The 14,006-nt window shown below is 42.4% G+C and overlaps 1 protein-coding gene across 1 annotated transcript; it reads right to left on the reverse strand.

The window, feature by feature from the left end:
• Positions 1-1,080: 1,080 nt before the first annotated feature.
• Positions 1,081-13,336, reverse strand: MYLIP (myosin regulatory light chain interacting protein; the record flags this gene model as incomplete). The annotated part of the gene is made up of 7 exons (XM_079533203.1): positions 1,081-1,170; positions 1,504-1,924; positions 3,502-3,666; positions 3,940-4,137; positions 4,589-4,774; positions 12,369-12,559; positions 13,250-13,336. The coding sequence occupies 7 exons, from the start codon at positions 13,334-13,336 to the stop codon at positions 1,081-1,083; spliced, it is 1,338 nt and encodes a 445-aa protein (XP_079389329.1).
• Between the last annotated feature and the right edge of the window lie 670 nt (positions 13,337-14,006).

Below are 14,006 nucleotides of genomic sequence, written 5' to 3' on the forward strand. Positions count from 1 at the left end.
GATGCATAAACACACATTACTGCTACATTAAGGCAATATGAAAAGTATAGTCAGAAAGATTCAGTAAAGTGACAGTGTATTTTTCTAGCTTTGAATAAGCCAGTATTGCACCCAAACACGGTCTCTAGTTCCCTCTGTATCCTGGAGAATATACTAGGAAACTGGAGTCTCAAATGCCCGAACAGGAGGGGGGAGGTGGAGAATAAAAACATTTTAGCAATTAATAACCTAGCCAATAAAGACATTAACCAAAGAAAGCATTTAAAATTATGCATGACCACAACGGTACATGATTGACACTTTGATATCAATCTCCAGCAATAAAGTCAACTTCAGGGCAGCTGACTGCAGCAGCTGCCATCACCCTCCAAGCTGGATGCTGATCTTCCCAGGTTCATACTGGGAATACTTTGCCTGAGAATCATGGATGGAGCCCCTCAACAGTGCTTTCCATAGGGCACCATTATGAACTACAAGACTCTCCTGATCTACCCTCAGCACTTTGAAATTAACCAACTTGTTCTGCCTTGAAAGCTACACACTGGGATTTTCTATTCAAGAAAACAGAACACAGCTGCCTGAGGAACCCTTTTAACCTTTTTTTTTTTTTCCAGTGTTCTCCCCCCTTTAAAGCAACTGACTAAAAGCAGAAGCTACAAGCCGTACTAAACAGATATTTGTAAAAGCTGGTTTTACTATTAAAATAAATGGAATGACTGAACTAAAAAAAAAAAGAATTGGAAGAGTAAAAGAAAAGGCTGCATTGCTCTTGCTGGGTATAACAATGCATATACCACATTTCTCCAGGGCTCCCTAGCTTTTTGGCAACACTGCCATACTACAAACTTACACATGATTTTCCTTTTCAGTAACATAAATCAATTAACAGCTTTGCTCTCAAAAGCTGTCCCAAACCATCTTGGGCACGCTGAGCGAAGAATATTTATGTTTGAAAATGCAGTATTTTTGCTTTTAATCATGGATTGGTGCCAGAGTGATTGCTTTCTTCACCATCAATGGTTGCAATTTGTATTAGTGCAGTTTAAAGAGGACACGATGGGTTTAAAGCGTGTACGGAGATCATATCACAGTCAGATTGAGGAGACTAGTGTGGGTTGGCAAGTACACATGCTGGACATGCTCTACACGAGATCTGCAAACAGGACATGACTGCAAAGGAAAAAAGGACATTAGTTTACTTCAGATTTTGAACACTTCTACCTTCACTGGAGACTACACGACAAGCAGTATTTCACAATCTCCATATTTAAAACAGGACATTCTGACATTCATCCTTACTCTCACCACAATAGAACTTGCACAGCTAAAGCTTATCTTTCCAACTCATCTGAACAGAATGTCCTTTGGAGCTAGCTCACTCAGAGCTATTTTAAAACTCAGTTTCACTAACAGTGTGCACTGTTTTATTAATCTGGGACTGTAGGTATTCAGAAAACCAAGCTTCCACATCTTTAACTCTCACTTCAATGGCATTGGACTTACCTGCAACTGGGCAGCACAGGCCTTGCAGCACACTGTATGGCCACAGGGACAAAAGGTTGAATTTATTTCCTCTTCACAACACACCATACAAAGCATGGACTCCTTTAGCTTCCGTAACTTCTCTTGCAGAGCTTTTGTTTGTTGGCAGCTAAGGCCCTCACAATTGTCACAGTTCATGCTACTCTCTGAAGATTTCAGAGGAGAACTTGGTGGGGTTTGGTCACTTCTTGAAACAAGATCCACAATGCCAGCATTATAGAGAGCTCTTCTTGCATGATCATAAACCTCTTTTGAGGTTCTTTTAATGTCAAAGACATATTTTTTCCCAAGATTAATGTTTTCGTTCAGGAACAGAGATGCTAGGTGGCCCTTTAAGTCTCGACTATATTGCATCATGACAGCACTAGTGACAGTGTCACACCTATAAAACAGTAGGACAAATGCAAATTTGTTTAGTTATTAAGCATCTCTAGAATTATTTTTCCTAAAGCTGAAATAACATACTGAAACTAAAACAAAAACCGGTCTGACATATTTAAGATCTATGACATTGTTTGCATAATACTTTTCAAGCTGTTTTCAAAACAGAAGAGAATGTGACATTTGATATCTTTGAAAAGGTACAAAAATCTGGTAAAACAATCAACCTACTGAAAGAAGTCAAGGTAATAAAATACAAACAGCAAACACTTGTTTAATACATAATTCTGCCTGGCAGCACCTCTTCACATGGTAATTCCTTGATTGTACATTAAATAACTGTAATTAATAGCCTCCAGCGTAACAACCAACAGTTCTTTCCCTAACAGGCTCTCCAAATGTTTTAGCACAGTGCAAGTTTGGTTAAAAGCATTACTTGACACTAAGTATTGATACAGCAGCACTGCATCACCTGAAGTAAATCAGGGTGAAAGCATTAAATGAATGCAGTTCCATTTGCTAGAGTGCTCAGCTAACCTAACCACAGATCAGTGATCTAAACCTCAGAAGCTTAAGACATTGTCACCTTTCTAGACAACGTAGGATAAGAAATAAAGGACTACAGCCTCAGATGGTTTAAGGCCCAAGAATCTAAGCTTTTGGGCAAATACTAACTAAAATTCTGCTTAATTACAATCAGACACTGCAAAGGACAGCAGAAATGACAAGCAGAGACGAAGACCAGACAGTTAAGATTGTCTAATAAGTTATTTAAGGTTTTAATTGCCTAGAAAGTAGTAAGAATGCAAAATAAAAGTGCACAGGCAGCTAATTAAGGAGAACAAGTCATGCTTAACATCATGCTCACAAAATAAGCAGTGGTTAGCTGCTAAGTAGCTGCAGCAGTTAGAAAGGCAACTAGTTGATGTTAATTACTCTCACTGTATTAAATTGATCTGGTATGAGAAGCTGCACAGGTCTTTGCCATCTTCCTCTGCTGAAGTTCAATTCTTCTCTTAAATAACCAAGATGTGGTAGTTAATTTAGAGAAGAAATATCATTGATGGTTACTTCTACTGATCAGTGCTGGACTTCACATAGCAGTGAGAAGTAGTTTCAAATAATCAGCCATCAGAAATCGATTATAACAGCTCTGCCTCAAAGACAGAAGGATAAAGACAACTGATAGATCCTGGCATGAAACAGAATCTTAAGTACATAAGCAGAGTCAAGAGGAAACGTAGGAGGATCATAGGAGCTGTAGGAAGAGAACTTCTGGCAACAAGAGTAGCCTAATAAAGGACATATGAGTACATATCAAGTACACATGCATGAACTACAGCTACATGTTTTGAAAAACAAGCTCTCCCCTGCTCCTTCACTCTCACCTTGACTCATACACAAGGTATCATGAAGACAACAGCAAGCTTCTGTCCCTAAGACACTGTTATTCATAGCAGAGTGCTAAAGTTTTTTTCTTTCAAACACTCCAATCCCACAGAATGGAAAGGAACAAAAAAGCTATTCAGCTTCCGGCCTTGAGGGAAGAGCTAAATGGATTCACATGGCAGCACTGACCTGTAAAACGCGTGGGTCTCTGTAATTGCTCTGTAGAGTCCACTGGCTGCCCTTGTACTGATCATCTTAAACAGGAGAACGACGCTGTTACCGGACTCCTTAGTAACAGTCAGGTACACATTTTTCCCAGACTGAGTTGCCATTTGAACAACAGGATAAGCAATCCTAAGAAAAAAAAAAATTAGATTTAAAGGGCATTTCCCACGACCTGAAAGTGCACTTCCTCAAGTTACCTTCATTTCATGACTTTTCACCATTGCCTGTAATACTGAAGGCACTGCTTCAGAAGTATTAAGACTAATTGTTGCTACCCTCACAACCTACACTGCAATAGCTCCTTTCAGTAATTCAGAGCAGTTATGTTTATTTATGTAAAAAAAAAACAGAGGCACACACAGCAGTTCTGAAAAATGAAAAACACTTCCACATAAGACATACCTGTTGATAGGACTAAAGTCATCTTTACAGATGGATATGCCTTCAGGTCCAACACCGATAAGGAGCTTTTGCCCTTCACTGTCTCTAACAGAGTGCCACTCTACCCCATAGTTCTCCAGTGCTGTCACAATCTGTAGAACCTGATATTCAGCAGAAGCTTGACTTAGACCTTCCAGCTCCTTGTGCTTTGCAATAATGCTGTTGGTGAAAAGATGAAGGATAGATGAAATAACTCAAGTACATGCTGCTGCTGCTAGCAGGTGGGTGTAACACGGGTTTTGGATGACCTAGTTAAACAGATTACTCTTCTGGGTCTGAAATAACTGGAAATCTATAGCTGGGTAAAACAGGTCAGACATTTAATAGAAGATTTCTAAAACATTCTGAGAATATTTGGAGATAATACTATAATTTGCTTAAAAACCATAAAAGCTAAATGCAACCAAGACTTCTCTTTTAAGCTACCCTCTCCTTAAGCATTCACCTGAATCAGCATAAAATCCACAATGAAAAATACACAGGAAAGCATTTTAGCCCCACCAGATACACCATGGCATCAGCAGCTTAGGGCATAACCAAAATTCCATGCTTTTGGCTTCCATATTATTCCATTATTTCATTATATATATATATATATATATATATTTACCTCTCCAGAATAGTAGTGGTGAGCTCTTTTGCACACAGCTCTTCATAATTGTACTTGGCAGTGTTCTGGTTATAGTCTCCAAACTTCATCTGAGCCAACAATGCACTGAGTTCGATTGCATGCTCTGAGGAACACTGAAGATTACCAGCCAAAAGATCTTCTTTTATATGCAAGAAAAACATATGCCTGCAATGAAATCAGAAATGTTTGCTTATATTAGATGATACAGCATGTTTGGTAATCAAAATACATATCAAATACACATCAAATGCACTTGGTAATCAAGAATTTCCAGGGAGTATAACACATTCTGGCACAGGGGAAAGGAGCCCACCTTCTTGCTGTGCTCTTGAAGATGAGAGTACAAGTAAAGGCAGTGTCTGAAAGCATGATTAAAAGAAGCTAGACTTCAACATCAGTCTTAATAAAAGTTGCTTTCACTTTTAAGGCCACTGACTAACTCACTAAGTAAAATACCAATGAAACACATAGGTTAATCTCCTTTATTTTCTTTTGTTACTATTTTCAAATTACAAAAGAAAATCTATGAAGAGCAGCTCAAACAGCATATGTAATTTTATCACACAAGGGACAATGTACTTCCTCTACACAGATGCAAAAGCTCTGCCACCAGTTAAAGATGGCACTTTTGCCATGAATAAGAGAGTAACTTGGAATCAAGTCTAGTTTGAGATGAGCTGGAAAATTCACTAAGCTGTTCTTAATTAGCTAATAGGCCAATCAGACAAATCAAGTTCTCTACCATCATTAACAGCAGCTCGTTAATTCCCACTGTAGTCTACCTTTACTTCTGCAAATTCATCCTCATCTTCCTTCAGGGAAGGAAATATACCTTTCTTTCCACTTTTTCTTAACACTCAGCATGTTTATGGGTGCCAGATGCAGCAGTAATTATGTTTCACTGAGAAAGCCTTCAATAAATCAAGTCTAGTACTCACAGGGATACATCATAGCTTCTACCACCAACAGGACATTTTCATTCTACCATCTTCTCTAAAATTAAATGCAATCTTTTTGAAGAAGTTATGTTGGATCACTGAAGTTCAAATGCTGGTTAATGACTGCTTTTTGAAAGAAAAGCTAACTCTGGATGTCACATGCAGCTCCTCTTATAACACACTTCAGTTTACAGGGCTACCTTCCCACCATGATCCATTACATATCTTGCAAAATGCGTGCTCATTCTTTGTTCTATAAAGGTAAAAACCAGAGCTCAAACAACACAAATATCAGCCCCCCAAATGCCCACATCCACAGCTTCAGAAAGGAGAAAAACATTAGATATCATCCCATAGGCTTCTCCATTACAGCAGTACGTTGCAGCATTAGCATTGCCCTTTACAACCTGCACAAAGCACACTTACAGCAACGCTGTGGTTGCTTGCCAGACAAATGCTCTAAGTGCATCACTCAGATGTCTAGATGCAGATCTACGCTTCAGTGGGCCTGAGGGAAGTCTTTTCCCCTTGCAGAATGCACATCTGAGTGGTGGGAACGCAAGAACTTGACACAACAGCTGTCTCTCCTGTTAGCAGGCTATTCCTTGTTTAGGCTCCTCCTGCAGGAGGTCTCGAACTTCTGCTACAACCTCTGTCCCTCTGGCTTGAGCCATAGAAAGGCATAGCTGGGGGTTTTCAAGTGGATGGATGGGTTGTACACACTCCTTTCAAAGTTCCATTCATAAATCTATCCATAAATCCGATCCAATTAATTATTAAAGAGTTGGGGGCAAAATATATCCAAACAGTAGCATTTCCTTGATCCCAATCAACATTACCTAAACTAAAAGGCTTTTCCATGCACTTCTGCTCCTGCTAGTATGAAAGCAGGTTTTCTAGTTCTGCTAACTACATACTAATTACACCTACAGTATTTCAAAGAAGAAACTGACAATTTTATTCTCATTAGCTGACATGTTTTCATCTGCCACACCTAAATACTTGTATCTTCATTTTGTGTACTTTGCATACATGACAGCATTGACTACATAAGGAAAAGCCAGCGTTCTGCTCTGGCAAGGAGACCTTATTGACATCAAGGAAGGGGAATTGAACAAACAAAAGATGGCTCCTGCAGATACAGATGAAGCTACAGCACTGGTGTTTTTCTTTTTTGGTCCTGAAATGCATCACAGGAAGGAAAAGCATCTATAAATTGAAAGAATGAGTGCTGCAAGTGTTTTATACATCTGAAAAAGCAGTTCTAATTAGCGCTGTCTTCCCACCCAGCCTTTTTTAAGATTATGCTTTTCCAAAAATACATCAATATCCACTGCAAAAATCAACACCATTCAAGGTTGCAAACATTACACCAGTCAGATTCTGGGACTATAAAAAGATTTTTCTTTTTATACACAACTATAACCTTTTTTTATCCTCAAACAAATGCAAAAGAATGCGCTTTCACTGCTGAATACACCCCAGCAAAATAAAAAACAGGAGCCCTGAGGCAGTTGGACTTCTAATTCTGTGAAGTGTAAAGGGCCCAACAGATTGCCTGTAGAAAAGCTGGTCATATTACAGATACTGTTACTCACCAGAAAGTATTTAAGGTTTTGTAAATTAGTTTCTGACCTAAGCTGAGATTCTACTGAAATCATTAGACAACACTTAATCCATCTCTCTAACAGCCTCTAGATATAAATAATAAAAAAAGGTTTTTAGCACCTCTATAGATACACAAGCTGGGCAGTAGAAGGGCACACAATTTTCCAAGGAATTATTTTAGTATTAGTGTTTTATACTTAATGGAATTTTTATCCAATGAGTTTAAAGCTGTTTTAAACTGAAATCTGTCGGGTTCCCAACATAGCTGACAGAGTACTTTATTTTGACCACCATAAGACAGTAATTGCTTTTGTTTCTGCACCATTCACCACCTCAGTTGTACGTGGTATGTTAATATTTATTACCTGCTAGAAATTTAAGAAATAACTGAAAGGAAAGGCATTTTTCCTCTCTTCCCTTCAATATCCTTTAGTACATCCTGCCACTTTGTTACTACTCTTGCCAAAGTTCCACTTAACCTTTAGCTCTCCTTAGAAAATAGTTCTTCGTAAGTAGAAGTGCATCAGAAGTGCATCCATTTCGTATTGTGGCTGCTAGTCACCTTAACATTCTCCAGGCATACTGGGACATCTCACAGCTAAAAGATAGCTTTAAAAGCAAACAGAACCTTCCACTGCAGTCACAAATATGCTGCATTCTATACATGACAGCATTTGTACAGAAGTCTGTGCAGCTTAAAGAACATTAATTCCATCACCCCAACCTCATGCCAGCTAGATATTCCTGTATGTTCAGTTATAGAATACCTTCTCCCACTTTCTACTTAGAAATACTGATAAATGCCCAAAGCAACAAGTTTGTCAAAGCCACCACACAGCACTGCCTCCTGCCAAAGGGAAGAAAAAGCAGTTTGAAAGTTAGAACACACATGCTTTTCTCAAGCACTTGGTTACATGGGTGATTTTGTACTTCTTTAGCCATCGTGACACTGCCCTAGAACTTTCCGCACCATATAAGTCCTATGAGAATATTAAAGCACTTCGATGCACAGCCATGATTAATGTACCTGCTGGTTGCAAACAAGTAATTTGATACTGAATATATTTTGGCATAAGTAGCAAACCCATGCACTAAATCAAGTGCTACTTTCCTCTCAGAAAGAACTCAGATGCAGGCTGACCAGCTGGATTGCTACTGCCAAAAACATGTCATTACAGGGAAGTATTGATACTTCTAAGGAAAAGAGTCGAAATCGGCCTGTTGTCAAATCAGTTGGAATAGAACTAAGGGTTGCACAGAATAAGAGCTATGAAAAGTACATGCAATAGAAGACTCATTTCTCCTTCACAAAAAACTTTGAAGACAATTACATACGTCAGGGCTCAAAATTCCGCAGTGAAAATTTGGCTCATCGTACAGCTTTTCCTGTTGTTGCTTAAACCAAAGGGAAACAGTGCAAATAGAGATAAGTTTACATACAAAGATATGTTCTAAACTCAGCCGACAGCTGAAGAAGTGCCAAAACTCAATCCTTCGCCAATAGAAGTGCCCGCATGACTAACAGCTCCCAGATTAGGGGAGTCCATCCGTTCGTCAGACTTCTGGCAAGAATCTTAGCACCCATCCCAAGGAACTGCCTGTGCTTTGTGGGTATGACGGCCCCAAAAAGAGCTTCCAGGGTAAGCTCACTGCTGCTGTGCAGTAATTCACAACTACACAGACTAGAGAAACCAAAGACAGGATTGTTATCCCTAAAAATACATCGCTGAGGAAATAGATTATCATCCTATTTTTAAAAGCAGATATAAACCATATGTAAAAGACAGCCTCACGGTTACGTTCCTTCCCTGCTATCTTTATCCCTATTTGTGCTCGGCGTGTGAAAGGTCACCCACTGCAACTCAGCTCTGCTTGCAGAGACAGATCCACACGTCCTGGTGTCCGTTACAGCAGACCTTACTGCACTGTAACAAATGCCAGTTGTGCCAGCATGGGACTATGGGGTATTTTCCTTATTTTCTCATGGCCAGGTGCATCTAACACTGGAGTTTTACAAGCCCACTCTTCATTTTAGCTAGCAGAACTGCAAGACTCAGAAACAACACACACAGCAGCCTCCAAAGCACTAATCACCTATCCAAAAGTTGGCAGAACACGGTTACTTTGAACGCTTCGTGAGACTCTGGGTCTCATCAGAAGCAGACACACTGTTTAACTTGCCGCAGCTTACATAAGAATACTTTTCAGTCATATTACACAAGACAAGCACTCGGCCCGCTCTGAAAGGGGTGGGTAAACATTTCGTTGCTCAAGCAATCTCCACTCGAAAATTATTTCTGCTTTTGGGCGATGACCCAAACGCGGACTTTGGCTCCGCCGGGCCCCGCTTTCTGCCCGGAGACCGGGGAGCCGCGCACCAATGGGGAGCCGGGGCCGCCCATTGGCGGGAACCGCCGCTCTCCGCTCGGGTTACTCGCGGTCACCGCCCCTGAGCGCCCCGGCCGTGAGGGTTCCGCCCCGCGCAGCTCTCTGCAAACCCCGCACAACCGTTCCTCGGCTTTCCACTCAGCAAAGGCAGTGTGTTGCCACAGCGGTCAAAGACGCAACGACAGCCTCGCACTTGGTGGCAGGAAGGCTTTCTTGCATCAGAATATTAAAAATGCATGAGGCCGCGATCTTCCAGTGATGAAAGATAACAGGAGCACGGGCTGATGTTCAGCAGTCAGATCAGCTCCTTGCACAGCATGTGGAAACTTGAACAATAAAAAGCAACAGAAATGTACAGCCAAGTTCTAAACGCAAAGGCGAGACAAAGATCTCTATCATGAAGTGCTCAAACTGAGGTCAACAAAACATCCCAAGCGTATGGAGAAACCAGAACAACTCAGTGGCAACATCTGCTATTAGTCACAGCAAAGCACATCCATCACCCAGATGATTTTACAATTACTTGCAACTTCGCAGATTTCAACTGCAGTCTCAGGGTGCACCTATAAGGCAAGTCAGCTTCAGAGGCAGAACATAAGAATTGAGACTTCCCCAGCTTTCCTCCTGCAAAGACTAGAGCAAAACAGTGCCAGAAATACCCTCCTTGTATACTAGCTGTGCATGTAGCTGTGCTACAGGAAACAGAGAATACCCATCTCTTTGTCATCCAGAACACTGACTTTGCAAGTGAAAGAAAGAAGCAAGGTGTTGGTTGTAACTGTACAGCTCATTTTAACTCTATTCTATGATATACCTACTGATGCAGCCACAGGTTCAACATATTTTTTATCTTTCCCTTCATTCTACACAAGCTTGCATTTAAACTAAAATAGGGGTGCATGGCTTAACCCTTTGGCAGACCTGAGAAGGAATAGCAAATTTAATGTAACTCAGTGCCAACACTACAGAAATACACATTAACCACAACCTCTATGGAGTTCCAGGTCTGGTTACATGCAGGCTAGTGAGCAGACAACTAAAATGCAGCCAACACAAACTATTTTGCAACACAGATTTAATTTTTAACGCAAGCACTTTTAGCACATATTGATTGGATGTGGACTGAACAGCTCACTTCAAGCTAGCATTTTATGCAATTATCTTGAAATGTGAATACTCCTAAGGCCCCAGATAAGCCACTTCTCTGTAAAACATCAATTCATTTTCACCACAGCCTCATTTTAATAGACCTCTCATTGACTGAGTCTCAGCATTAGACTTATTTGTTAAAGTCTCAGAACAGTCTTAATCCATACTTAAAAAGAGAACTCATCCCATCTACAATCTTTTAAAGTCATCTTTACAGTGGAATATACTCATGGACTTTGATGTATGTACATACAAGTTTTATTGCAGCCTAGCTACAAAACCTGTCTCCTAGGCCCTTGGGGTATGTTTCACCACTTCAAGCTCTGTTAGCTTAGACAACATGCCAAGACTTGCATTGATGGTGTTGAAGGTAGGAAGACAGGTGCCTTGTAAAGCAGAACAAACACTCAGCAGCAACAGCAAAACACCAATCACACCTGCACTTTGTTTCCTCAGATTCACCCTGATTTTGTCTGAGTGAGGAGATGCATCCAACACTTCAGGGGCAATCTCATCTGCCTCATCAGGAATGAGACCTTGTTGCTTCTTCTGTTCTACATAAAAATCCTTTATTTACCTTTTTTTTTTTTTTAAACTTACTATCACTGAGAATGTTTAAGACAATCTTTTTTTTGAAGAAAAACATTCAATAAGAGCCCAAAGATACAGCACAGAAGTTAGAATTTTCCTTAAAAAGAAAAAAAAAACAAACACTGGATTTGTTGCAATGTATTTGCCCAACTAAATCTACTACGTAGAATAAATAAAAGTTCTACAAACAGCCTTCTGAGAACTTCAACCAGATTGGGCAACGACCATTCCCCAAAGCCTCACCCCTACACATAACTAAAGAAAAACTCAAAACACCTCTTTCCATGCAATAAACACCAAATCAGGTCATCAGTTTCTGACCAAATTATACAAATATTCTGTGCAGAACAAGGGTGCTGTAAATTAATTCTGAAAGTACCAAGTAAAGGCCAACAGCAAAAACACATTTTGGCACTACCACCCAGACACTGGATTTCTGTCTGCCCCATTTACTACTTTAAACAAAAAATATTAGTTGAGAGATCAGTATTAAACTTACATCCTCAGCTTTCCCTAAAGAGAAAGCAAGTGCAGATGAAGTGGAAAGGCAGTAATCAAACTCAGGGAGTGAAAGCAAGCACTCCTCACTCATCTAAGGAGTCGAAATCTTAAGTCTGGCTAGCAGTGTAACAATTTAGTTACTAGGACTGGCTAGAGAAGCAGAACAGCTGTTTCTTTTGTAGCCTCACAGGCCCTGTAGCTGTTTGAAAGCTACTGTAACATGATACCAGACAAAAAGGAATTCAGCAAGTTTTTGCTCTGTGGGAGGAATTGTTTCCTGCCTTAGAACGACCTACAGTAACACTACTGAGCTGGGGTTACTATCGGACACACATTTGCCATAGAAATAAGTTGTTGCTGCTAATTCAGTTTCTTCCAGCACTAATTTCCCATTTATTGCTAGCTACTCATGCCTTTACTTTTTTCTTTTTGGAAAGTGAATACTTTTAAATAATGGATTTTTAAAACTGAGTTGAACAGGGAATATCAGAAGATGGAAGAAATAGAGCCTCCGCATCATCATTCTCACAAGTTAACAAAACTGAAAACAAAATTAGCTTTGCTTACAGCCATCTTTACCTTACCTAGTCTGTTCTTGTAAGATCAGATGCGGCTCTACAAAGAACTTGACTCTTAATTTAAACCGATAAGGAGCTAAACCATCCATCTGCTGGGAAATCCTGTTCCTCAGATTCAGCCATAGATTCTCCCCTTTGCTGCCAGTGAACTGCAGTCCGAAGTAATCAACTTCTATGATCCCCAACCTTCTGCAAACCTGAAAGAAAGAGGTCCTTTATAAGGAACGAACAACACGATTAGACAAAGATACCACGACTCAAAAAATCGAGTTGCACGTGAGCAGCCTGAAACGAGAAACCCTGTTCACGAGCGTTTTGTGTTTGTTTTTTTTTTTTTTAAATAGATTTTTCAAAAGACAGCGTGCGAAGAGGGAGTACGTAAACAAGCACTGAGAGCGAGCAGGCGACATCCTCACCGGCCGAGAACAACGCGGACTTCACGACCCCTCGGGACAGAGGCCCGAGCCCCGCAGCCAGCAGCGCTCCCCGGGCGGGGCTCGGCTTTACCCGGGCGCCACGCACAGACGGGGCAGCGGCACTCGGCTCTTCCCGCAGCTAGCCGCACCTGGACACGGCCTCAGCTACCGCGGGCCCCGCCCGGGCTGCCTCGCCGCGGCCAGACGGGTCTCCTCGTGTCCTCCTGCCCCCAGGTTGGGGGTTAAGATGGGGCTGCAGCAGCGAGGCCGAGGCCTCCCGAGCCCGCGCCGCATCCCCCGGCAGCCCGCCCTTCCCTCACACAAGTGAAGGAGAAAGGCGATAACCATCGCCGGGCCGGAGAGCGGCGAGGAGAAGGATGCGGCAAGCCCTGCATCCGACACGGAAGGAAGGGGAGAAAAAGGAGGAAATAAAGGGAGACCGCCGCCCGCGCCACGGGGGACGCCCCTCACCTGGTTGAGGCAGTCCTCGCCGTTGGCTTTCGCCTCTACCTCCACCTCCATCACCACCGCGTCCGGCCTGGTCACATAGCACAGCATGGCTGGGGTCGGCCAGCGCCGCCACCGCGGGCGGACCGAGCGGCTGCTGCCGTCACCGGCGGGGAAGGGCGGCTGTGGCTGCGGGCTGCGCCTCGCCCCCCACGCCCGTTCTCCGCCACAACGCTCCGACTGACCACGCTCCGCTGCCGCCGCTCCCTCCTTATATACCCTCTGCGTCCCCCCCTGCGCGGCACCTGCGGACCAATCGCGAGGCGTCGCTCGCCGCTGCGGGCCGCTCCGCCACCAATCAGCGCCGCTGTCCTCGGGAGAACGGCTGCGGTTGATTTGGGGGTGCGGGGCTGGGCTGTGGGGCGCCCCCTGCCGGCCTGGGGGTGTGGTGAGGAAGGACGGGACGTGGATGGGGAAAATGCGGGGCGGGTTTGGGAAAAACAGCTCCTTTGCAGGGACTTTATGACGGGGAGATGAGCCACCAACATGAAAATCACAGCATGTTTTTCTCCACTTGTTCTTCAGTTTATTTCGGAGTGGGTGCAGGAAAAGTTTGGGTTTCATTTCTTGCTTGCACACATACCTCTGGCTGTGGCATTTCCTGTGATTTCTGTCTTAACCGAAGAATGTCCCAGATAACAGCCAGGCTCAGATGCCGCAGGAAAGTGAAGAAATCCTTCCCTAATGGTGTGATAGCACGCTGTATGTTTTACCCAGCACC

This window comes from Tetrao urogallus (assembly GCF_951394365.1).
Source record: "Tetrao urogallus genome assembly, chromosome: 3".
Classification (NCBI taxonomy): domain Eukaryota; kingdom Metazoa; phylum Chordata; class Aves; order Galliformes; family Phasianidae; genus Tetrao; species Tetrao urogallus.